The sequence below is a fragment of the Acartia tonsa genome, chromosome 7 (genome assembly GCF_053477335.1).
Source record: "Acartia tonsa isolate MP-2025a chromosome 7, ASM5347733v1, whole genome shotgun sequence".
NCBI lineage: Eukaryota > Metazoa > Arthropoda > Copepoda > Calanoida > Acartiidae > Acartia > Acartia tonsa.
In genome coordinates this window covers 7,069,632-7,097,367 of record NC_137266.1, presented here as the reverse complement: position 1 = coordinate 7,097,367, position 27,736 = coordinate 7,069,632, and the positions used below count along the sequence as shown (strand labels likewise).

Genomic DNA, 27,736 nt, shown 5'->3' with positions numbered 1-27,736 from the left:
TAGTTCTCAATGTCAAGCTATGTATAGGTCTGAATACGGTTAATTTGATTTAAATCAGGGTTTTGTGGAGGATTTAAGCTTTTTTTCTGGATAAAGAGCCAGCGCAAAATTTTTCTCACTTGATATATGCTCTTTGATTAACTGTCAGTTTGTCATTAAATGATTATATTGTCAACCTTGTTTAATTATGCATAAATATATATATCGATGCATTATTACTTAGATCTTACACCAGATTTTCATATTATCTAAAAAGTAAAATACGTAGCAGGATAAAATAAAACAATTTTCCCCTTCCACCCCTTTTCCCCATTGATCTCTTTTCCATATACTGGACGAACATTTAAACTGACCAATAAACGAGTGTCATTAGCAAGCTTTAAAAATTAAATAATAATAACTGTTTATTCAATAACTCTCTTCAATCCTGTTATGAGTAGATCACATAGACATTATAGTTAATATTACAAAGATCATATTAATGTTGAATTTATATGGGTAACTATTCATGTTTTGACGACAAGTTATCTCCTGTCATAAAAAACATCCATTATGCAATATTTTGATTTATTAATAACATTGTTTGCAGATGGAAAAATGGCAGAGGATACGAAAAGATTAAGGTACTGAGTAGCGCAGCTGCTATAAAACTAGGGTCTCTCTCTCTCTGATCGTCACCACATTTAACTCAGGGAGGGAGGGGACATTGGAGTATTTATTTTATATATATACGTACGCTAGTCCCCAAGTTTTATAACAACTTTTTCGTATACGTTTACTTAATAACTTCGGCGACTTTTATTAAATTTTGATCTGTTGGTTCATTAAGTTGTGTGGCCAAGGGTTTTAATCACAATTTATTTTAACCTACAGCAGGCGTAATAAATTTTGGGTATTATCGTTTGGGATTTATATCAATTTATCGACCCTTTACTTATTTCCTCACTACATAAATTATTTTTTAGTGTCATTGTTATTAACCGCTTAATAACATGTTCTAAGTACCAGAATGTTTAGATTAAAATTGTATAATTAATAATGCTTAATTATTAAAAATGATTTTTAAGGTTTACTAAGGAGGGATCCGTTGTGCGAATAACACTGAAGAATTTTATGACATACAAAAATGAATCAATTTTTCCAGGTAAAATATTATATCTGTAGGACGGTATTTGATTTTTCAATCAATGATTAGAGGTGTAACACTAAACGCCGAATTAATACTAACATTGATTTTAATTTAGGCCCGAATTTCAATGTGACTGTTGGTCCCAACGGTTCTGGCAAGAGTTCCATTGTAACAGCGCTGTGCATCGCGCTTGGTGGAGACTTAAAATCATTAAATAGACAACAGGACTTACAATCTCTTATTAACAACAATTGTGGCAACCAGGTAAATATTTGTAATAGTACCTCCTACTGATGCCAGTTTGTGAAGTTTATTTAGAATTATTTTTAGTATGGCTTCGAAACCGATTAATATCCGCTGGATGAAAACCGATTCTCAGCAATACTTTAAATCATGTATAGCATTGTATTACAGATAATTTTCCAGGAATATAAAAGTAAAAATAGCAAAATTAATATCAGTTTTGAAAGTCCGGAATTCCATCCCCCCCCCCCCCCTCGGGGCTATCAAAACTGGTTTTAATATCCGCAGAAAGCTGTCTATAATACGATGCGTTAAATAATTAGGTATTATAAGGTTACAACATTGAAGTCAAATATTTATTAAAAATGTATAATTTACCTATTTCAAATTGCACTATAGTCGCCTATCTTGCTAACTAAGAAATTCAACTACATTTTGTTTCAGGCGGCTGTAATTGAAATTGAACTATTTTCTGAAAAGGTAAACTTTTTATTATTGATATGTAATCATATTTCGCGAATAAATAATGTAATGTTTATTGGTTCCTAAGGGGTCTATATTTTCCATAATTCCATTCCCGGACGTTAAGTTTAAGCTATTGAAAAGTTATCTTTTTCAAACAAACTTTTATAACAACATTAAAAAAGGAACTCGATTAATAGATATAATACATAGGTACCTACGTATAAAGTTTTTTTCTAAATTATAAAAGATTAACTCTTTTCAGGGAAACAACACTGTGGTAAAATGTATGATTAAAAACAATGCAACAGAACCAAGTTGGCAAATCAACGGAAAGAATTCAACCAAAGATAAACTTTTAATCTTGACGGATAGATACCAGATCCAACCTGGCAATATGTGTCAGTTTCTACCACAGGTGTGATTCTGCTAAAATCATCTCTACTTCACTAGCCGCTGCGCTCCTCTAACATATATTAGTTAAGCAAAAAAACATTTTGGGGTCTTTCTAAAGCTTTATTTAAAAGAAGAACTCAATTGTATTAGTATTTATCAAAATCTTAAGGTGCGGACTAAAATACCTTACTATTTTATAAAATAAGATTGCTTGGTTACATTACAATCTTTAAAAGAAAATTCTGAAAGAAAAGATTTATCCACAGGGTTTTGCAGCTATATTTCATGAAGCACGACAGGACATTGTTTTAAAAGTGCCAAATTAATGTAAAAATAAATCCAAAAATAAAGTTAACGTTTTAAAATTCATTTTGCTATCCCTCTTCAACAATGTTCAGTGACCATAAGAAAAACTATTTTAGAATGTTAATATCCAATTAAAATATTAAGGACGTGGTACGACAGTTTCCTCAGATGAAACCTCCAGAGATTTTTGAGAATACTTTAAAGGTGAAATTTTTAATACTTTATTAAGGGGACTTTTACATTGACATTTACTTGGTTTTGTTTATATTGATTTGTCTTCAACACTAAGATAAGGGTTACTTAATGACTTTTTTTTCGAAAAGTCATCTAACATTATATAATTCGGTGCTTTTGGAACAATGAACCCCTCTCCCATTTATTTTTTAACAAATGGAAAACAAGAAATAGTAAGTAGTTTTTTCTACTATGCATAATTCCCTTGGGACTACCCAGTATCCAATATAATCTGACCTAAAGACATTAACCCCCCCCCCCCCATTTTGATTTTGATTTTGTTTAAAAGATAAGAACGGGTTCTTTGCTCGGCAAGGCACTTTAAAAAATTCAAATTGCTGATAATCTTTTTTCTTAGGCTGTTGGTAATCAAGACATGTTGGAAAAATTACACCAGGGTGCAAAAATACAGGTAAGAAACTTTTTGACATCAGAATTATTTCCAATTTCTCTGAATTATCCCATGACCTCTGCGCATTAACATATTCTATAGATCGTTTTTTCAGTCTTTCTGTCGTTCATGCTTTAAAAGACTTAAGTACCTTTTTAAAAAGGTTTTGTGATTTTATCCATTTTCATTAATTTGTGACAAATAGACATCCTGTTACTTTATTATTAGGATAGCATGGAGGGTATCAATGAGGATATCAAGACAAAGGAGAACACCATGAGCTCCCTGGAGCAAAGAGAAAAAAGAATGGAGGACCAACTCAGAAGGCTGGAGGAACAAGAGAAAATGGAGGAAAAGAAATCAATCGTAGAAAAGGTTAGTTTGGACCTTAAAAATGGAGTTCTCTGAAATGTCAGTATATTACAATTATCAAACCTTCACACCGCGCCGTATTCCTAATATTGTTTGTTTGTTTAAGAATATTAATGTCATGTCATAGCCAATTTTCATCACATTTTAAAGTTTTTTGTACCTAAAATTTGTTTTATATTGGATTATATTTTTTTACATGATGCGACTAAAAACTTTTGTTTTGAGACCTTGTAATCTTCCTTTGATTTGATAGGAAGTTATGATAATATTAAAGTAAAATAATAGAGAAGCTAGGGGGTAAATAATTTTTTGCCCCCACCGTGGACCCTGTGCCGACTTTCATTTGGGTCTTTGATTATCAGCCAATAGCGTCGTCGTAAATATTAACACAGCAAAGTCTCTACAAAAAAAAAAACAGAAAACGATTTGCTAGAAGATAAAAAGATCCCAAATACTGATCCAGGTAGTTTTCTGGAATATATATCTATACTTATACATTTTTTATAGAATTTAGAATTGGCCCTAATATTGACTCAATTCAGGCACTTGCTTGGGAGAGATTCTACATTGCCAGAAAAACTGCCAAAGAAACCCGAGAGAAAAAACGAGAATTAGACGCTAAAAAATCTAAACTTGAAGAGGAATATAATACTTGAATATTACAAGAATCTTTGAAAATGGCAAATCTTCTTCATTTAGCACTAGCCTCTAGGGGCTTTGCCCCAAGAGATGATAAAAAAACTAAGGTGAAATTCGTAAAAAAAAAGAAGGACCAAGGAAATCTTCTACAAAAAAAAAGGACGAAGGATATACCTTCAAAAAAAAATATAAAAGATGGGGGAGGGATTTTTTTGTTTTTGGGGGGATGGGGGTGTCCCACCCCCCAAGAAAATAGCTTAAAACCACCACAGGACCAATAAGTATATACCCTGGAGAGTAGAATCCGATCGTTTCAATGGTTACCAAGATCTTAAGGGACAGACGGACAGACAGACATCGTTCTACTTTGTATTATAGATAGAGAAGGAACTGTACTGCTACCCAAAGTTTTATAAACTTAATTGAATCCTGATTTGTTGGTACAATCTAGCAGTAACAAACTATATCATCAATTATTGTCGTCAAGTTTGGTTGCAAACATGGACATCACTTATTGGTCAGTTCGTTCCTCTAGTAGGAGGGGAGGAGATGGGGTAAAATTTGTGAATTGGGGGATTCGATATTTTAGCTAGCTAGAAGTTTCACTTTATTAGAGTACGTGATATTCTTGTGTAAGATCTAAGTAGTAATAAATTCATTCCCATAAGAAATAATTTAAAGCCAATAAGTATTTCTGTAGTTTGTAGACACAATTTTCCATCCTTCTATTCAAGTAATATTTTGTCATAACTATCAGGAGTTGCAAGTCCATAAAGAATTTCTAGTTGGCTATAACAATAAAGTGGAAAATATTAAGAAGAACATTGAGAACTGTGAACAAGAATTTAGAAAGGTAACCTAGTTTTTTTACTTTTGGCAGCAAAGCTAGTCTATAATTTACTTTGTCTGTCTGTCCGTCCATCAGTCCATAACGCTTTGTTGGAAAGATAATTTTCACGGATTCTATTCAAGATAGAAGGCTGAATTAAAAAAAAGATTCCCTTTACTATTAAGCATCTAGTATATGATTTACTTGGTCCGAAAGTCTGTCATTCATTCTATAAAAATATGGATATTAAAGCATATGAGAAATTTCAATTGGTTTGCATTATTACTATATTTCTTTGTAGAAAGGAGACTTAGTTGAAAGAGCATTGGATATTAGCCAGTTAGAAGAACAAATTGAACATCTAGGAACATTACATTTATAGTAATTAAAGTTTTCGTTAATGTTATCTCAGTTTTAACAGCATAGGCTTGATTCATGTTTATTTTGTTTCATCGCAATTACTAGGTATTCTAATAATTGACTCTCAATTTTGTTAGCATATTAGGAACATAATTGTCCTTGTTATTAAAACAGAGGTGTCTACTGTAAGATGTATTTTCTTATTTAGAAGTAGCGCAGCAATAACTGTTAAACAACATTTTTAAAAATAACACATTTTTTAACCCCTGCAGGAGACATTGACCTTACGGGCCTCTACTTGCCTTTAGTAAGTAACAATAAATTTGGGTTGGGAAGTGGGTATTAGAGGACCATTTATCAAACCTTTGAAAACGTCCAATTTCTATAATTTTCTTGGACAAACAAACCTTACTTTTTTAGTAGTTTCACTACTTAAAAAGTGGATTTTTAAATAAAAGTTTTTTTTTTAATGCAACCATCTCGTAACATATGTATAAATGGCGTTTAGAATTCAATTTTCGATCTGAAATTTTGCATGGTTGATCCTTGGTAGGTCTATTTCCCTAAATCGAACAAAAAGTTGGAAAAGTAACGGCTGGCGGCTCAGCCGTTTAGCCATTTTTTGGCTATTTTCAAGGCAAATACATCACGAAACCTATCTCCACATTGCCATTACAAAACGTTTTCAAACGGTTCTAGCCGGTAGTTGCTGCTGGTACTAGAAATCTATAAAAAAAAATTTTTGTATCATTTCACATGATTTAAAGCAAAAATAAGTTTCAAAAAGTTGATTTCTACGTAATTTATGACAGATTTGCCCCAAAATATGCCACAAAAAACGGCTAAACGGCTGAGCCGTTAGCCGTTACTTTTTCAACTTTTTGTTCCATTTAGGAAAAATATACCTACCAAGGATTACTCATGCAAAATTTTAGATCGAAATTCGAATTCTAAGTGCCATTTATACATTGATTACGAGATTGATTATTGTAACAAATGTAATAAAAATTGCCACCAGATTCAAGTGAAAAAGACCTGGACAACACGGAGAAGGACAGAATTAAACAGAAAAAGAATTTACAGAAAGAAATCACCGAGTTTAAGGTAGGAACAAATTAAACTGCCATATGATGATCACTCTAAATCTTATATTCAGGGAAGGAGGGGACCCCAAAGTTTTATAATAACGTTTTTTTTTTCATTTGCTCAACAACTTTTGGGACTTTTATTGAATTTTGATGAGTTGGTTCATTTAGTTTAGTGTCCAAACGTTTCAACCACTAATTGTAATCTACAGAAGGGATAATCTTTGGGGATGTACATTGTACTTCAATTTATCGGTCATTGTCTTATCCCTGACATGCATCAATATTGAATCTTCTTTGCACTGCGCACATTCAACATTTTATAATAATAATAAGCTGAAAATCTTGTTTAAGAAATATTTGGAAACAGAACAATGGTCGGCAAATGATGAGGAGCATTTAAGAAAGATTAGAAATGATAGAACTACAAGGTTTGTATTTATTTTGTCTACCTGTCTATTTCTTTACGTATTTGATGGGTTTAGGCAATTTATAATTGCACTTAAAATAGGTAAGGTATACAAGCAACTAAGATCATAACCCTATGTGCTATTTGTATGCTATTTTGTTTTTAAATTAAATCTGTATAGGTACTATCGTCCAATTCTTTCTATATCAATTTCATCAATCTATCCATCTTTCCATCTAACTATCTATCTATTATAGAAATGAACAGCTAAGTAACAATGATGTTCAAGTAGAAGAAATAGATATTTTCATTAATATGTGCCAAAGAGATGTTGACTGACACTCTATCTTCTATCATTCTATTTATCTATTTATTATCTATCTATCTATTATAGAAATGAACAGCTAAGTACCAATGATCTCCAAGTAGAAGAAATAGATATTTTCATTAAGATGTGCCAAAGAGATGTTGACTGACACTCTATCTTCTATCATTCTATTTATTTATTTATTACCTATCTATCTATTATAGAAATGAGCAGCTAAGTAACAATGATGTTCAAGTAGAAGAAATAGATATTTTCCTTAAGATGTGCCAAATAGATGTAGAATGACTATCTATCTATCATTCTATTTATTTATTTACTATCTATGTATCTATTATAGAAATGAGCAGCTAAGTAACAATGATCTCCAAGTAGAAGAAGTAGACCTTGCCATCAAAATGGGCCAAAGAGACATGGACCGTCTTAAAAGGAAAGAAATTATTAATCTATTTAAAGCTTAAATCATAAATTTGAAGTTTGAAAATATTGGCTGAAAGAATATTTAGTTTAAGAAGTAAAACACAAATTTAATTTGTGATAGTTAAAATTTTAATCTATAATAAAAGATTGTTAGCATAAATTACATGAATATCGGTTCTTTCCCACCAAGATTTTGTTAAAAACTGAAAAACAAGCTCTCTAGGTACCTATTTTTAAAATAACTAAAGAATAAGAGGCTTTAGGGTTATTTTTCCTTTTATTAAAATCCCACGGGGTCTCTAAACCTGCAGGGCTACTTAACCCAATATAACCTAACCTAAACCGAAGACCTAGAGTTAAAAAGAATAATTTCTTGCAGAGAGTACCAGTCATTAGTAGACCAAAAAGATCAAAAGCTAAGTGTCTTACAAAAGGAGAATCCAGACGCATATAGGTAAAAAAAATTGCATCCAATACCTACCTATTTGAGTTTGTAGTTGGGTTTGTTTCAACGACGTTCAAGCTTTTACTGGGGGGAGGGGGTTGACTTTTTATCGCTTCCACAAAAAAGTTTACCTTAGGGGTAAAATGTACATTGGGAGGAGGGTTAAAAATCCACATTTTGTTAAAACGAAAGGTTATGAACCAAAAACAAACTTTTGTGTATTCGTCTGACATAACAATAGATGGATTGTTTTAAAAGTATTTATAAATTTGCTTCAAATACTTCGGTTTACTTTGGTTTGGTGGGGTTGAATTAATACCCCCACATTTTTTAAAAAATTTTGATTTTAAAAATGTAGGTATTTGGTTTGACCCCTCCAAAAAAGTATTTGTTGTGGGGGGGGGGGGGGGGGTTGTACTTAAAGGGAAAAATACTGTAACTTGTAAAATTCACATTGAAATATTACTTATTTTATTTTTCAGTGGAGTGATGTGGTTGCGACAGAACAGACACAAATTCAACAAAACTGTACATGAACCTATCATGCTTGTATTAGGAATGTATTCATGACATTTTCTTAAACCAACAATACTTTTATTAAAGTAACAGGATGTTTGTCTGTGTTTGTTTTGTAAAGGATCTCGCGAACCGCTGAACTGATATGGTTCTCCTTTACAGTGAAGCTTATTTAGGGGAATTAGAATTGAAAGTAGAGGGTCGATTTACCCAAATCCCTCAAGTGCCCCTTGAGGCCTTTTGAGGCTATTTATATTTATGGAACATAGATGACAACAAAATGAAAATGAATCTCTTGTATGAGAAACTAATGGACTCAATTAAGGCGGGGGGGGGGGGGGGGAGTTTTGACACATTTGCGTAAACCTAGCACCTAGGCTTTATCTTTGAACTGAGAGGATAGGTTATTAATGTTGAAATCATTCTTATATGATGAATTTCACGAAGTTTTCAGATTTTTTGGATAGGCCTCCTGGTTCCGGAGCTCCAGGCCTCCAGGTGGTCTCTGTACAGGTAAAAATGAAAAAAATAAATTTTTTTAAAGTTACAGGTCAACTTATAAAACAAAATATGCATCTTTTTTAATATTATTCACATATTTGAAGAAAAAAGATGTATATTTTGTTTTATAAGTTGATTTGTAACTTGTAAATTTTTTTTTTCATTTTTACCTGTACAGAGACCACCTGGAGGCCTGGAGCTCCGGAAACTAAAGGCCTATCCAAAAAATCTGACAACTTTGTGAAATTCATTATATAAGAATGATTTTATCATTAATAACCTATCCTCTCAGTCCAAAGATAAAGCCTAGGTGCCAGGTTTGCGCAAATGTGTCAAAACTCCCCCCCCCCCTTTGTCTATGTAGAATCAATTAAATTTTTACCTAGATGCATAAAATAATAATAAGAATTTTTTGGTTGTAAAATGTCATGTACATTAATGCTAGATGTTAAAAACCGAAATTTTGTCAAGATACTGGAGCTTCATATTGGTCGGGCAGACCTGGAAGGATTTGTTTGTGAGGTATTGTATTCTATTTTATACAGCTACTATTCTTACACAAAAGTAACAAGATGACTGTCTGTGTGCGTGGTGTGTACTTTAATTTATCGCAAATCGCTAGACTATTCTGGTTCTCCTTTACAGTGAAGCTTCATATTAGTCAAGATATATAGCTATTTTTGTAGAGTGTACCTTCAACCTTCCAATAAAATCGCCGCTTAATACATTTTATTTTTAAAACTAAACTGGAAAGTAGAGTGTCGACGTAACCCTCTTTACCTAGATTCCTCTAGGAGCGTAGCTGCTATTAACCTATCGATATTTTATTACTGTTTAATTTTTCTGTTTATCGAACACTTTATTAGAGTCTAAAGTGCTCATAATTATTCAAATGTTCGAGAAAGAGGCAATAAATGTCGTAATTAAAATTAAATCTTACATGCCTACAGAAAACAATTTTTAAAGGGTTTTTATAGAATATATTCTAACTCGCTTCCAAGTCCAAAGAATTAAGCAAGAAAAAAAATAATCTAGTTGTTATTTAGGATGTTGACGATATGAATTTCTTACTGACAGAGCTGCGAGAACGGATGAAGTTAAGAAAGATAAATGTTTTCCATTCCGAAGCACATTCAAAGGAGGCCTTCAGAAAACCCTATTCTTATGATCAATTACAGGTAGATAGATAGATAGATAGATCAATACATAGATAGGCAGATAGATAGATAGAATCATATACAAAGGAGGCATTCTGAAAATCCTATTTTTATGATCAATGGCCAGTAGATTGATAGATAGATCAATAAATAGATTTATAGATAGATAGATGAATGAAAAGATATATAGATAGATTTATAGATTGAAATATATCTAAACGTAAGAGTTGCTTATGATTAAAGTAAAAGTAGATTTGTTGATAGATTAATAGATCACAATAGATTATTTAAAAAAAACCAATATTTATTCAGAAGCTATTTCTAACAAATGCGTTTATAAACCTAAATTGTTAATACATTGATTTGTTTTTAGAAATATGGATTTCTTGGGTATCTAAGTGACGCTTATGACGCACCTGACGCAATCAATGCTTATCTTTGCCAGCAAAAGAATTTACATGAGGTAATTTTACATCATTCCTTTGATGATGTTAGCAAAGATAATGCAAGATCCTGCGGTCCCACACGGTCATACGCAAAAGTAGAAGGATGACACAATTTACAGATATCAATTTTTGCATTTAAGTCACCTGTCCAAGCCCCATGTAAAATTCTACGCTCCTGAGTTTATGAAAAGGGAATAAATCATGCTTTGTCTAAGGTTAGGTAATAATGAGTAAGGTTAGGTTTGATAGGTATCTGATGCTGCTGAATTATCTATAAAATGGCAGACTAACATCTTATTCCTTAAACATGACGCGCTTTGCTAACAGCGTTGGGGAGCCGGAGCCGTTATTTTCGTTCAAAACGGCTCCGGCTTCAGGTTAGCTAAAAAAGAGATTTTACTAATTATAAGGGGGGGGGTTAATGCAACCATCTCGTAATCAGTGAGCAAATAGCACTTAGAATTCGTATTTCCATCTCAAATTTTGCATGAGTAATCCTTGGTGGGCAGGGTGGGGAAAAACCCAGGGTTTTTTAAAAAAGCCCAACCCAACCCGTAAAAACCCTTAAAACCCTGGGTTTTATTGGGTTTTTTCGGGTTTTATTGGGTTTTTCATTTAGGAGTCAAATACATTTGATATATTGATGAAATATTAATGTTAATGTTGTTGTAGGTAAAAGGTAAGCAAGATTTCACAATAAACAAGATAGATAATGAAAAAAAAACTGGCATTTCGATCAATTATAAACCCTTATTAGCAATGGTGCACAAAATATTCTATTAAGGGGGAGGAGAGGTTAAAAGCTTAAAAACATGGAACCTCTTTCTATTCCTAAGCTGTCAACCCCCCCCCCCCCCTCCCAGAAATTATTAAGTTATTCCCCTTTTTACATCCCCTTAATAAAACCCTCTGCACGCCACTGTAACTATTTCCTTTCATAAATTGTTATGTTTTAGTTAAAAAAAACAATTATGATTATGTAATTTACACAATTTATATATCATCAATTTAGTAGCAAAGCGTTTTCAAAAATTAAGTTTTGAGAGAAAGTAATTTCATAAACATTTGAACAATAAGTAGAGCATCATTTTTATAAGGGGGGGGGGGGGGTGGGGATTTAATGCAAGCATCTCGTAATCAATGATTAAATAGCACTTAGAATTAGAATTTCGATCTGAAATTTTTCATGAGTAATCCTTGGTAGGTCTATTTTCCCGAAATCGAACAAAAAGTTGGAAAAAGTAATGGCTGGCGGCTAAGCCGTTTAGCCGTTTTTTGCCTATTTTGAGGGCAAATTCATCATTAATTACGTAGGAATCAACTTTTTAAAACATATTTTGGTTTAATTCATGTTAAATGATAGCAATAACCATTTTTAAAATTTCTAGTACCTACAGCAACCGGCTAGAACCGTTTGATAAGGTTTTTGAGCGACAAAAAGTATTATGTGAAGATGACTAATTTGCTCTTAAGATAGCCGAAAAATGGCAAAACATCTGAGCTGCCAGCCGTTAGCCATTACTTTTCCAACTTTTTGTTCGATTTCGGGAAAATAGACTTACCAAGGATTATTCATGCAAAATTTCAGATCAAAATTCGAATTCTAAGTGTCATTTAATCATTGATTACGAGATGGTGGCATTAACCTCTCCCCCCCCCCCCCTTACTTCATATTTTTTTACGTTTTTTAGGTAAAATTTGCTTTAAAATGTTATTAGATCCTAGTCTTTGAGCAAATAGAGGTTTAATTTGTAAATTTTAACGTGAAATTTCAATGTTTTTTGAAAAACCCAAAAAACCTTGGGTTTTTTTTCAATGGGTTTTTAAAAAAACCCTGGGTGGGTTTTTTTGGGTGGGTTTTTTGTATGCCCACCCTGTTGGTGGGTCTATTTTCCCTAAATCGAACAAAAGTTGGAAAAGTAACGGCTAACGGTTAGCGGCTCAGCAGTTTTGCCATTTTTTGGATATCTATATTGCAAATTAGTCACGAAACCTATCTCCACATAATACTCTTTTCCAATCCAAAACGCTATCAAACGATTCTAGACGGTAGCTGTTGGTACTAGAAATTTTAAAAATGGTTATTGCTATCATTTAACACGAATTAAACCAAAAATATGTTTTAAAAAGTTGATTCCTACGTAATTAATGATGAATTTACCCTGAAAATAGGCAAAAAACGGCTAAACGGCTGAGCTGCCAGCCGTTACTTTTCCTACTTTTTGTTCGATTTAGGGAAAATAGACCTACCAAGGATTACTCATGCAAAAGATCAGATGGAAATTCGAATTCTAAGTGCCATTTGCTCATTGATTACGAGATGGTTGCATTAACCCCCCCCCCCCCCCCCCTTATTTGGTAACTCTGTTGTGTCGTATGTAAATGCACCTTTTAAGTTTTTCAAGTCCATTTTTATCAAAAATTGAACTTTTAAAACCTTCAAAAGTTATAAATAGTCTTATCAATAAAAGTATATTGAATTTTTCTTGATTTTAGGCCGGAGCCAAATCCGAAGCCGGAGCCGTTATTTTCACAGGCGGCTCCGCGGAGCCGGAGCCGCACCAAAATCAAACGGCTCCGCAACGCTGCTTGCTAAAGTTGGAAAACATTCTAAATACGAAAACACTATAGTTAATTTAACAATTTTTTAAGGTGCCAGTATTTGAGAAAGAAATAGAGAATGTTACAGACGAGTTAAAGACAAGATTTAGAAATTATTACATTGGAAATTATAAAGTCAGTGCCAAAGTATCAAGATACTCTAAAGAAATTAGTACAGGTAAGAATATTGTATTTTAAAGTCTGTACCAAAGTATCAAGATAAAGAAATTAGTACAGGTAAAAATATTGTATTATAAAGTCAGTGCCAAAGTATCAAGATACTCTAAAGAAATTAGTACAGGTAAGAATATTGTATTATAAAGTCTGTACCAAAGTATCAAGATAAAGAAATTAGTACAGATAAAAATATTGTATTATAAAGTCAGTGCCAAAGTATCAAGATACTCTAAAGAAATTAGTACAGGTAAAAATATTGTATTATAAAGTCTGTACCAAAGTATCAAGATAAAGAAATTAGTACAGATAAAAATATTGTATTATAAAGTCAGTGCCAAAGTATCAAGATACTCTAAAGAAATTAGTACAGGTAAAAATATTGTATTATAAAGTCAGTGCCAAAGTATCAAGATACTCTAAAGAAATTAGTACAGGTAAGAATATTGTATTATAAAGTCTGTACCAAAGTATCAAGATACTCTAAAGAAATTAGTAAGAATATTGTATTATAAAATCAGTGCCAAAGTATCAAGATACTCCAAAAAAATTAGTACAGGTAAGAATATTGTAGGTATTATAAAGTCAGTACCAAAGTATCAAGATACTCTAAACAAAATTAGTACAGGTAAAAATATTGTATTATAAAGTCAGTGCCAAAGTATCAAGATACTCTAAAGAAATTAGTACAGGTAAGAATATTGTATTATAAAGTCTGTACCAAAGTATCAAGATAAAGAAATTAGTACAGATAAAAATATTGTATTATAAAGTCAGTGCCAAAGTATCAAGATACTCTAAAGAAATTAGTACAGGTAAAAATATTGTATTATAAAGTCAGTGCCAAAGTATCAAGATACTCTAAAGAAATTAGTACAGGTAAGAATATTGTATTATAAAGTCTGTACCAAAGTATCAAGATACTCTAAAGAAATTAGTAAGAATATTGTATTATAAAATCAGTGCCAAAGTATCAAGATACTCCAAAAAAATTAGTACAGGTAAGAATATTGTAGGTATTATAAAGTCAGTACCAAAGTATCAAGATACTCTAAAGAAATTAGTACAGGTAAGAATATTGTATTATAAAGTCAGTGCCAAATTATTAAGATACTCTAAAGAAATTAGTACAGGTATGAAAGTTTCTTAAAATCTCTCAATGAATTGGGACAACTTTTAGATTTAAGCTTTTAATAAGTGTATTACTATTTTCTGCACAAGAATCTTTTTGTCCCCTGCTGCATTTTTTTTAGTTTTTTTTCCAGCAAGGAAGGGGAAAAAATGGAAAAATATTTTCAGAACTGTTTATTTTATTTTATTTATATTATCCCCCCTCCCACATATTCTTTTAGTTTTTTTTTCACTAAGGAGGTGAGAAAAAGGAAAAATAATGTTTTCAGTTCTCCTAATTTTCACATTTTTCTCCACATTCTCGTATATTTTTATCCTCCCCCCCCCCCCTTTATCAGGTTCAATTATGAAGAATATACACCCCTGGCTTTTATAGGATTAATTAGGAAGCTATAATAAAAATTAAAAGATAAAGTGTACCTTTTTAAAACAATTACTGATAAATTTTGAAATTGAATGAATGTAAGTATTTTTGTTGAGTAATAAATTTTTTTATTCAGGTACCCATGATATAAGTTCACAAAGAGTTATAAGATTAGATGTATCAACAGATAAATCAAGGAATTATATGCTAGTTTTCAAGTAACAAATACTCCACGTCATTCTAGAGACGTTGAAAAATTTGATTACTGCTGTTTTTTTACAAATAATATCTAATTTAATTCTCAAGAAGAAAACTAAACAATTTTAAACATTTGTTTAAACAATGAATATACAAGTATAGATGTATTATTAAGATAACTTCCTGGCCCAAGTGCTGTGGACCCTTTTCGTCTGCTAGCAAATTGCTATCTGTTCTTTGTAGCGACTCTGCTGTAGTTAAATATAATATTTTCGACGCTATTAGCTGATTTCAAAGATTCAATTAAAAGTCGGCACAGGGTCCCGTGAATAGAGTTACATGTAGCTCGTGCCCACTCTATTATTAACTTTAAACAGCATATTTTATCTGATTCAGTATTGATAACATATTAACAGAAATCAAAGCAAAAGAAGCTTTCCTAAAGAACAGTGAAAATAGAAAGAAACAAAGATTAAAAGTGAAGGAGAAATTATTGGAAGAGTTACAGAAGATTGAAGATAATTATAAGGTATAAAAATTTGTAGAGGCGGAGCTACATTTCAACATTTATTTTTTTGCCTTTTTTGCATCAAGCTTCCATCCATTCAAAAATTTTACTCAATACTTTTTCATTATTTATACCTATGGCCTTTGAGACATCTATAACTATGGTCCCCAAAAAGTGTGTTCATTCGTTGAATCGTTACCGAAGGAAAGTTTTTATTTTTTTAAATTGTAAGTTTTAGAATAGTTATTTATCATATTTTCGTAATATTGTGAATGCTAGAAAGGATATTAAAATTATTTCAACAATTTTGGTCATGTGATCAAAATTTGAATTTTCCTTCTACTATTGCCCCCTCTGGGGGCGAAGTAGGTGGAAATTTAAATTTTTGTCACTTGACCTTAATATTGGTGAAATAATTTTGAATGACCTTTCTTGTATAAGCAATATTGATAAAATATGATACTTGATTTTGTCTCATTCTCTATCTTTTTCTTAGATTCAAAAAAGTCTATCAAAAAATTTACATCATCTAAGGGTGAACAATAAATATCTCTGTCTATTTTTCTCTATATTTCTTCCCCCTCCCCCTCCCTCACTTTTCTGTCTATTTCCTTCTCTCTCTCTCCTCCTCTTTTGTACGTTCATTTATACAATAGAGATAACCTAGAGACAGCACAAGGGAATTTTGTTTACATTATGTATCAGCTATAAATTGTTGAATATCTTAGGTTAAAGCTTTCCTTGGGTAAAATATTTGAAGAAAATATTTCTTCCATCATATAATGTGAAGCGTATGACACAACATATAATAAGTTAGTTATAAATAATTTAATTTCTTATAATAAAGTTATCTTTCTAAAAATTATATCATTGCAAAATTTAGTTGCAAATAATGTTGCCTATAGGGCTGTATTTCATATACAACAAAAAGTGAACAAAGGTTTCTTTTTAAGAAAAAAATGGGGTCAGATTAACCATCTATGTCTAATGTTTATACCCACATCAAATAATAAATTATAACAATGTACAGTAGAGTGGATCAATTTTGGACATTGAATTTGTAATCAACATCTACAGTTTAAACATCATATAAGAAACCTAAATATAAAAAATTGATTTTGTCCTTGAGGGGAAATTGGGGGAAGGTGTTTCCATGCATTAAAAATTTTAGAAGTTTATTCTGGAGGTGCAACTTTTTTTCTTTCAAAGTATTGCTTTATGCATCTTTTTGAATTTGTCTTGTTGATTAATATAAGAATATCAAATTGGTTTTAAAAAATATTCATCGAAGCATGAAAAATCTTAAATTAAATGTAAAATCTCTTGGTTTTTAAATTTATTTATGGATTTTTCTTGCTAGGATCAATAGTTTTAAAAACAGATTTTTTATTCTTATTCTACTCTTCAAGACAAAATTGGGAAGGTGCATAAACCTATACTTTGAAAGAAAAATAATTGCCCCCCCCCCAAAAAAAAAAAAAAAATTCTCCCCACAAGTGTCTTTCTAAAAGTTTACATGCATCAGCGAGCCTCCCCATTATGCAAAATATTTTCTTTTCATTTTTTGGTCTCTTATATGATGTTCAGACAGAAAGTGTATGTAGCACATTTAAAATTAGAAAATCATTGAAAATCAAGCCACTCTAATGTACAGCATTTATTTCTTCAATTCCACAGTACAAAATTATTCCTGTATTTAAATTTAACATATCATATAGGAAAAAATATTCTTGTATTTAAAATTAAAAATCATGTTGGAATTTTTTTTACAATTTTTAAATTTTTTAATAATGTACAGCAAATTATTTCCTTTTTATCTCATGTTTTGAAATTTATAAGATAGTTAGAATAAATTACAGAAATAATGAAAGATTTAAAGAAGAGAGCGTCAGGGGGGGGGGTCGAGGGGGGTTTCCCCCCTCAGGAGAGGGGGGGTTGAGGGGGGTCTCCCCCCTCAGAAAAAGCTTGGGCTTAAATCTTCAACAAATAAAGAAAACAAAATTATTTTAAAAATTTCTTTTTTATGTTAAATATTATTATTTTTGTTACACTTGATTTTGAATGACAAAAAATGTTGAAATAAATATTACCCACTGTATGAAATGTTAAATTAGAAATCAATAATGATGTTGGAAAATTTATTCTCATTTTATACTCTGAAAAAAGGAATTGACAAAAAATAATAATTTTTATTCCAAACTTTTAAAACAGCATGCCTATTTCTTATTGGTTGACACTCGAATTAAAATAAAATAATGAATATTATTTCAAGACCAGAAATAAATTTGAAATAAATAATTTTCTTTCCCCTATACTTTTTATTCCAAAATGCCAAGAATTAATTTAGAAATAAAATAATTTTCTTTCCAATATTTTTATTCCTTTTTCTTATTGGACGTCATTTTGTGTCCAATGAGAGACTAGTGTTTAAATATTTTAAAGCTTATTACAGCATTTATTTTGAATATGATAATATCAACATTCTCACATTAAATGTGATAAAACAATTTCTATATGATAATTGTCTAGGATTTATTTATTTCAAAAAGGCATCACTTTTCATTAAAACTAATCGTGTTTAGCAAAAAGATTTAATATTTAATATTCAGGAGTTAGATAAGTCAAGAAAAGAAATTAAAAGCAAAGAACATGAGCTGAAAATGAAAGAAGAAATGCTTAGAAATCTTGCAGGTAAATTTTTGTTTGAAAAGGCATAGGAGGTATAGAATTTACTTCTTCCCCCAATTCATAGGTAAAAAATTGCAGTGTTTACATAGATTTACGTTTAATAGAATCATTCTGATAGTTTAAAACTCATATGACTAGAAGATTACATTAAAGATTAGCATAATGTGATAAGCGACGTTACTTGACAATAGAACTAATAACGTGGCAATAAATAAGATATGATTTTTATTTTTAAAAAAAACACATAACTTATCCTCATTAGACCGACTCAAAATGCAAAAAAATTTGGCGCGCAATTCTAACCCATTTTTTTATGATATAATGACTATTGTTACCAAAAAAGTGTTCTGGTAGCTTTTTTTCAGCAATATGTCAATTTCGATTTTCATGTAAAAGGGGAAGGGTCCCCCCTGGGGGAGAATTTCTTTTTCTTTCAAAGTATGGCTTTATATACCTATCTGAATTCGTCTTGAAGAGTAGTTTAACAATCTAAAAATAATTTCAAAATATTTTGATCATAGTATGTATGTATGTATGTAGCCTTGATTCTCTGAAGTTAGGATTCAGATGCACGAGGAGATTGGAGGTGAGAATCCTTTGACCAATCCTAGATTGGTAAGCTTCGCGCACAGCTGAGTGTATTCTATGTTACATTACAAGCTGACCCGCCCTTCTCGTGGAAGCTACTCAATTATTACATCACCCTGGCCTAGAGTTTTGGCAGGTGTTCCATATTAAGCCACCCTAATTAATGGCACTCTCATATGAATGAGGAGCATGGACGAGGGAAAGCACGATTACAGTTGCTTGAAAGGTAGGATCCTAACTTCCTACAAATCACCCTCCTTACAACCTAAGGGCATCTCAGGGAAGGTTGCGTGATTATATTCTGACAAATTGCAACAGCATTTGTCATCCAAGTGCAATATCTATGAGGGGACTTGAACTCGGATTTTCCCAACCACAGCGTAGTGCGCTAACCACTACTCTATGGGACACCCATATTTTGATCATAGCAAGAGCTATCCTCAAAAGACTGACAATTTTGGCCATTTTATCAAAATCAGCTGATTTTGACAGTTTTTTGAGGATAACTTTTACTAGGGTCAATATTTTTAAAAATTGTTTTTTGATCCTTAATCTACTCTTCAAGACGAATTCAGAAAGGTATATGAAGCCATGCTTTAAAAGAAGAAAAAAATTCTCCCCTTTTTTTATGAAAATCGAACTTGACATATTGCTGAAAAAAAACTACCAGAACACTTTTTTTGTAATAATGGTCATTATATCATAAAAGGAATGGGTTAGAATAGCGCGCCCATTGAATTTAAAAAAAAGTGGTAATTCTGAGTCGGTGTAATCCTCATGGTTTGGAAGCAATAGGACGATTCTTGCATGATTTTATTCCACTAATAGAATATGTTTAGAGCCGAAAGTAAACGTAGATGCACAAAAGAAGAAGATCAGAAATGAAAAAGTGGAATTAGTCAGAAAGTTATGCAGACAGGTATCTAGCTATTTATTAGTCTTACTTTTTAAAAGCGAAGCTATCCATTCTATTATTATGGCCGGTCCGTACGTCGGTCCAACCGTCACTCCGGAACAGATAGCTTTTTTCGTTAATTTAGGGATGTTAGAATTGTCCTATCGATTCTAAACTTTGCATGGTGTTTTCCTTAGTAGTTAGGAACGACTTAGAAAGCGTAGCAACTCTATAATCGTTACTAGAATGTCGGTGCGTCCATTTTAAACTTGTTGCTTTTAACTTTTTCTAAACCAAATTTTTATGTTATATAATAATCCGATTGATCTGATTTTTGGAATACTGATTCCTAGGACAAAAAAGTACAATGTTGAATGCGAAGTATGAATGTTGCCATCCTTGTTATTTTATCCATCTAGATATTTGTTACAATGTAATCTTTCGAATAAATCCAATCTAATTATCTATGGAGGTACAAAGTAATCTGCGGATGATAGAAAGATGTGGAGACCTAGATCTACTGCGGACAGCCCATCAACTACAGCTACAAAATGTGGAGGGTGAAAATCAAGACTCAAATTATAAAGTTAAAGACTTGGAAAAGTAAGTTAGTTTTCCGTATTTATTTATTAATAACGAAGCTTTCTATAATTAGGACCAGTCCATCCGTTCGTTAGCCTGTCTTTAAATAACGGATAGTTCTTATTGTTAATTAGAATAGAAATGTTCTACTGATTTCAAACTTTGCATTGTAATTCGTTTATTAGTTAGGTAGATTTTTGAAAATGAAAGCATAGCAACTCTATAATCCTTACAAGAAAGTCCGTGCGTCCATTTTAAACTAGATGGTTTTTAACAATGTTTCTTCGATATGATATCCAATTCATCTGATTTTTAAATATAACAAGAACATAATAGACGAGCCCATAATAGTATGTAGCCAATACCACTTCCCTCATCCCCCCTTTCACAAGACCAAAAACTATCTATCTACATAGAGACTACAACGTGATAAGTGAACAGTTAGCAGAAATAGACGCAAAGTTTTCCTCAGAGAGTAAAGACATCAAAAAAGTGCACGAAGAGGCAAAATCGGCTACTGATGGCTTCCAGGTAAAGTTATTTTTCGCATCGTATTTAAAACAGCGGATTTTAAAATGAAAAATTAGAAGATTAAAGGCCAAAATTAACAAAACTGATAGGTATTAAATTTATGGTTTTTTATTTTAATATTTGTAGAAAATTTTCTGAAATACAATGCTATACATGATTTTTTAGTATAGCTCAGAACCGGTTCCAATCCAGCGGATATTAATCGGTTTTGGTCGAAGCCATATACTGTAAAAATCTTTCTATTACATTATTGACATTACTTAGTCATTTAATAACTAATTCTAGCTTTTTAAAGATAATTAGGGTAGGTCCGTAACGTTTATTGTAAATTTAGGCATTTTAAATCTTCCTGTCGATTTCAAATTTGTTACAATTTAAAAAGCTTCATAGAGGTCAGGGAGTAACCCCCCCCCCCCCCCTCAAAAAAAAGATTAAAACAAAAAAGTTTATGGTTGATTACCCATCTACCCTCGACTCAAGTGCTCCGAGAGGCCTCCAAATGTGTAGCCACTAGTTTATAATGAATGAATCTAACCATAATAATAGGATGCCGGCTGTAAATACAGGCCTCCGTTGGAATGGCAAGAAAAGTTCAAAGAAGATAATCTCAATACTATGGATATCAATCAATTAAAGGTAAAAAAAGGTTTGATTTTTTGTCTCATTCGATCTGATTCTATCATAAAAAGTTAAGAGTTTGCAATTAAAGGTTGGTCCATACGCTTTTGTAGGTAAAAAATGAATGCTTTCTCGTCGTTTGGCCCCAAGGGTTCTTTAAAATATATCTCTGATATTTCTAAAACGTCAGAAAATTTAGCTTCAAATAAACAAAATAGCTGAAATATCAGAGATAGGCCCTAGGTTGTGTCGATTTATTTGTAAAGCATGATAGACACTATAACATTGATTCTAACTCTTACCTAGCCCATCTGAGGTCAAATCTTAAGAAGGTAATTTCTTGACTTTAGTTCTTTACATGATCCATTTATTTTTGTTATGTGTTCCAGGCTATCATAGAAGATTATGAGGATTGTATAAAAAGATCTGCAGTCAAACCAGACACGAGAAGAAAAATAGAGGAGGAGAGGGAAAAGATGATCAGGGCCAAACAGGATCTGCAAAATCTAAGATTACTGGTATACCAACCTTTTTATTGAAACCTTTTTGTCATTGTATTTTAATGTTTATCCATAGGTATATATCTCAGCTAAAAGGTGTACAAATTTCTATAATTCATTGTCTAAATACTGTTAAAGTACATCAAAAATATGTGTAACTTTATATGCTTCAGGGGGGTAAAGTGGACTTTGGAGTGTAAAAAAAAACTGGTACCGAAAGTTTATGATCATTGGGGATGTACATAAATTTATAGTCTATTGTCTAATGAATATTAAGAATAATAGTTTGAAAAGCTATTGATCCTTCTAAACCCTTGGCTACTTTATCAAATCTTTGTACAGCTCAAAATAATCATGATAATAATTGTAGAAAGAAGAGCGCATCAACCAGCTAGAAATGTTGCGCAGAGATTGGATCAGTGGGGTCAAGAGCCTTGTTTCAGATGTAGATGAAAAGTTCTCAGAAATGATGGCAGGGCTGGGCTACTCTGGACAGGTATAGTTCTGGTTGAACCTTATTTAGTTTTTCATGTAAAAAAACTTATTTAAGCAATATTTAGTTAGGATACTTTAAAGTAGCAATTCTTTAAATATGTTAAATTCTTTTTCAAAAAGGCATCTTGCTTTCACTTTTTCCACCAGTTGAAAAAATTCCAAAGCTTTCTTGTCATTCTAATAAATATAGAGACTAGGACACTACACTGTTTTTACACGGAAGGACAGTACCTAGTCTTTTTTTTAGTTCAAAAATGCATCAGTTGTTATTTAATAAAAAACTGATCTTGTTTTAGAATATAGACATTCGATATGCTATAAAACGAAAAATAAAAAAAGTGGAAAGATCGGTTCAGCTATTTGTTAGAACAAATATTATATACACAAATATATCTATTTATTTCATTATTTAGAACTATCGGCTACGCCCCGGCCCTAGAAGCCTCTAGTGTTTTTTTTTTAGATAATACGATACCTATCTATGTTGCTTTCAAGTTTAAACGATACCTAGCTATGTTGCGTATTAGTTTCTTGAGTCTCTATGCGTAAAAATGTTATTTCTCTTGGGAGGGTGGTGGTACCCTCCCCCAAAATAGTTATAAACCTTCTCGGGACCTATGAGAAGCTACCCTGTTAACCCGATCGGTTCAGTGGTTAGCGAGATCCTTCAGTACAGACAAACATCCTGTTTCTTTATAATAAGGATTAGAATAGTTATTTCTCGCATCGTTACATAAACGGCTTTCCGCGGATATAAAATGTACAATTAAAAGATTAAAACCAGTTTTTTAGCCCCGAGATGCCGAAGGCACGGGCTAAAAAACTGGTTTTAATCTTATGATTATACATTTTTATATTCGTAGAAAACTGGTTATAATACGGTGCTAGACATAGTTTTTTCGTATGGATGAGGACCGGTTCCTATCCACCGGATTCGAATGAATACCAGAATAGTTATTTCTTTCATCGTATTATGAACCGCTTTCCGCGGATATAGAATGTACAATTATAAGATTAAAAAAACTGGTTTTAATCTTATGATTGTAATGTACATTTCTATATTCGTAGATAGCTGGATATAGTACGATGCTAGACATAGTTTTTTCGTATGGATGAGAACCGGTTTCTATCCACCGGATTCGAATGAATACGAGAAAAAATGTTATTTATTGTAGGTTGAATTACAGTAAGTAAGGGTTGGACAATGACACATTGTACATGAAAAATAAAAATTTGGAAGATTAGTCTAGCCATTTTTGAGATATTACTTAACACTAATACAGAGATAGACATCCTGTTACCTTGTAATTTATGAAAAGAGAAACTTATTTGTAGGTTGAATTACAAGAAGGGTTGGACAATGACACATTGGACATGAAAAATTATGGAATCAGAATCCTAGTCAAATTCAGGTAGGGTTTTACCTCGGATTCTTTCAAACTAGGATCTGTTAGGTAGGGACTGTAGTACCCAAAGTTTTATAGATTATAACCAAGATATCACAATCTAACTTTGGATGTTAACGGCTGGATAACAACTCTTGTCTGTAAACTTTGTATTGGCGAAGGCATTCCTACTTCTTTAACTTATACAGCACGTTATTTACATAGAAATAAAAAAAACAATTTAACATCTTGGACGTAGTTTTTGCTCAGACTCGAACTCATCACCTTACGAGATAAAGTCACAGGCTCCCAAGCAGCTGCGTGCTCAGCGATGTACCAAGGGGATTAATAAAGGGGAAGGAGGCATGCCTTCCTTAAACAAATTTATACCTCCTACCGCATGTTATTGTTCTCAAGTATAACTTAACATTATTTTAGGAAATAGATATATAATGTTATTACTGGGATCTTACATTAGATTTTCATGAACTCTAAAAAAGAGAAACTCGCAGCGGGCTAAAACATCTAATAAAATTGACGACAATTTCTTCCCTGCCCAATATAATATCCACGTATATTCTACATCCATTTTTAGGAGTGGAGACGATTTTGTCGAGTTAACAAAGGGCACCCAGTCAGGGGGGGAGAAGTCTGTGACCACCGCTGTTTACATGATGGCCCTGCAGGGTCTCACACAAGTACCTTTCCGCTGTGTCGATGAGATTAACCAAGGTAATGCTTCTCGGGAAAACTAACAAACTATTATATTATACCTGTGCGTGGAAATATATAGCACAAGCACATATTTTGACTTAGTGAATAGCAATAAAATAGACTATTTAAATAAATGAGGGGGTGGGGTAAGGGAAGTTTTTTTCTTGGTCTAACCCCTGGGCTATATATGTGGTATCCTCACTCTGCAGGGCTTCCCTGTACCCCAAATTACCTATTCTAACCTGACCTATAGTATTCAACAAACAAATAAAAAACTATACCTACCATCCCCCTATTATGTTTCAAAAAAATTGTTAAATGAGAGGGAATTTCGTGCTTGACTGCATTTTGAGGGAAAGCATCCAAGCAACAATTAAATGTTTTAGGTATGGACGAGACAAATGAGCGGAGTGTGTGGGACATGCTGCTGGAGGTGTGCAAGGAACACCAAGCTCAATACTTTTACATGGCCCCAAAGTTTCCTTATAATCTGCCTTTTAACAATCAGGTAAAATTATTAGTTGCGCTGCTAATCTTCAAATAGCGTCTTTACGTCTAATAGACTATTTGCTAACGTGTCTGTTCGTATGACCACTCAATAAAACATATTTATGCAGATTGCATGCTTTGTGTCGATTTAAGGTTGGTTTTTGAGTTTAAGCGAGGATGTTATTGTACAAAGGGAGGGGGGGGGGAAGGCATGTGTGATTAACCCCCCATCCCTAAATGGAAATATGGCGCCTCCAATACCTTTAAAACATGAAATTTGTACATTTCACAAATTTAATATTTTACCCCTTATGAAAAAGCTTGGACGTCATTGAGTATATACCAATTACTTGGTTATTTAACTCATTTGATTTTTTATTCGTTTAAATGAATTTGCAAATAAATGAGAGAAAAAATAAGATTAAAACAAAAGTGTGTGCTTTCATTAATGTAATATTTAATTTAGGTTACAATTTTAATCTGCAACAGTGGACGTGTAAACTCTAAGTCAGACAAAGATTTCTCTATCAAACACTTTGTTCAAGTCAGTAGAAATATATAAAAAAAATCCACCATTTAACACTTTGTATTTAAAACAAAAATTATATTCAATAAAAGCTCAATTTGTAAGAAAAAAATAAGATGCAAATATATTCATGAGGCTTTGTATTTTCTCTATAGATGGGTTAGGATAACAAGTTTTTTTTTAAATTCTAGAAGGATTTTTAAAAGGCATTAAACCGAAATATTCTGTAAAACTATACAGAATTTTGATTATAAATACCTTGTAATTTAATAATACTTTTATACATATTATATATCATGTTTTGTTATTGATTATATTTAAAGAAAAATAGTTTTTTTGGGTTCAAAAGTCTAAATTACAAACTTTGTTTTTTGAAATGGGTTATTTAATGCTTTTTTTTTTATAGATTTTTTGCTTTTTCATGTTGCAATGTTTTCAGTACCTGATTAAAAGTCTTATTTTTTCCCTGGCTTTTATAATATTTTTTTGTACATTCCAAAATTATGAAAGCTTTGGTCCTTTTCTAAATTAATTAATGCATCTCAAATACTACCTAGCAAATTCTATGCCTTATTTTTGTTCTATAATGGAGGGGGGCGTTACCTATGTAGAGATCCTGTATTCCAGGTAGTAATGTCACAACATAGAAATATTCAGGGACTGTGATTCAGCAAATTAATTCCTTTTGAAATTGATGAAAATTTTGATATTTTTGTGGCGTAATGTTGACTTTAAACATTTTTTGTCATGTAACTAAGGGGAAGTGGGTTGTGGGGAAACTTTCACTTTAAATTGTTTGTAAGAATCAATTTCCTTTGACCCTGAGAAACACTAAAGTTTTGTATTAAACTTTAGTTAGACATAAATGAAATAGTTGTTACCATATTGAATGTTTTTTATTAATATTAATTACCAATTAAATTAACAGGTATTTAATTTAACTTTCTGGGGCGACTTACATGGATTACGATATCTCTTCAAGCAATAGTAACGTTAAACTTACCTAATTTAATTAAATAGATTTAATTTATGAAGTAAAATGTTTCCAAAAGTTAAATTAAAAAATTTGATACATTTGTGATATTTAAAGAAAATAAATTAGTTGTAAAGTATTTGATATTTTTAACCTGCGCGCAATGAGTGTTCTTTAAAGTTTAGAATCAGTAAATTTAGAATTGTATATCTGAAATAAAGTGGTATGGTTAATTTGTTCAAAGCTTAAATCTTATTAACTACTGAAATGATTGGGTCTTTTAAAGATAATCTTCACATCGTAATATTTTGGCTAATTTTTTCAGTTTAAGTCATCATTTTTCTAGCCCCTAGTTGCCAATTCGAATATAGAGATCCTATGTGCTAGGGGCATGTCTGCTGGTTCTTTATAAAATGTTTGATTATGAACCATGTACTGTTTAATGTGTTAAAGTAAATCTGTAATACTTTCTTTCACCAATTTATCAGCTACCCAGGGCATAACTTTATTTATAAGTAAAGGAAGAAAGGAAAGTGACATTATACTGTAAATTACACTAGTACACAAAGTTTAATAAAAATGTTTTTTTTCGTTGGTTTTAAAACTTTGGGTATATTTTGATTGGAAAAGAGACATTTGATTAGTTAATTTTAGTAGGAAAATATTTTTTTTAAAGTCATGTCATTTCTTTAGTGTTTAATGTATGGTTATTGGTGGAAAAAATGCATTTCGAACGTACTTTAAGAAGCTCTTACAGACTTGTTGATTAGAGATAAACCGATAGCAAAAATATACTGGATATTTTGACAGGGAAATATTTGTTACTAATAAGAACAATTTTTTTAGTCAGCTGGTTCATCCAGTAGTCGGGGAGGGGGTGGATTATTTTGGCCAGCTGGGATTATCACTGTTTTAGAGTACATGAAAATCTGGTGCATCCAAGTAATTATATCGATTGATGGAAATCAAGTTTCACAGACCAAAAGTAAAACCTTATTACACGAGTGCATGCAGTTATAGGTTTTTAGTTTGCAATTTTTACTACCTGCTGATACGACCTTAGATGCCACTAGAGGCACTTAATCTTAAGAAAATGATATTCCAAGGACGA

General features: G+C 31.9%; 1 protein-coding gene across 2 annotated transcripts; it reads left to right on the top strand.

Moving 5' to 3' along the window:
* Window positions 1–557: 557 nt before the first annotated feature.
* LOC145324754 (structural maintenance of chromosomes protein 5-like) lies at window positions 558–25,959 on the top strand. Of its 2 annotated transcripts, none has more exons than XM_080167363.1 (33): window positions 558–623; window positions 1,068–1,144; window positions 1,245–1,393; window positions 1,817–1,852; window positions 2,100–2,252; window positions 2,681–2,740; window positions 3,129–3,182; window positions 3,390–3,536; window positions 4,076–4,176; window positions 4,932–5,025; window positions 5,303–5,366; window positions 6,380–6,465; window positions 6,801–6,877; window positions 7,521–7,610; window positions 7,980–8,054; window positions 8,528–8,597; window positions 9,504–9,584; window positions 10,109–10,240; window positions 10,593–10,682; window positions 13,318–13,444; window positions 15,072–15,132; window positions 15,530–15,662; window positions 18,251–18,332; window positions 19,757–19,836; window positions 20,285–20,415; window positions 20,811–20,925; window positions 21,472–21,561; window positions 21,933–22,061; window positions 22,414–22,539; window positions 23,874–23,950; window positions 24,519–24,655; window positions 25,024–25,145; window positions 25,593–25,959. In XM_080167363.1, the coding sequence occupies exons 1-33, from the start codon at window positions 598–600 to the stop codon at window positions 25,686–25,688; spliced, it is 3,168 nt and encodes a 1,055-aa protein (XP_080023489.1). In that variant the 5' UTR covers window positions 558–597; the 3' UTR covers window positions 25,689–25,959. The 2 variants fall into 2 exon arrangements, with proteins under 2 accessions (XP_080023489.1, XP_080023490.1); XM_080167364.1 differs by having other exon boundaries at window positions 8,528–8,601; window positions 9,508–9,584.
* Window positions 25,960–27,736: the final 1,777 nt, after the last annotated feature.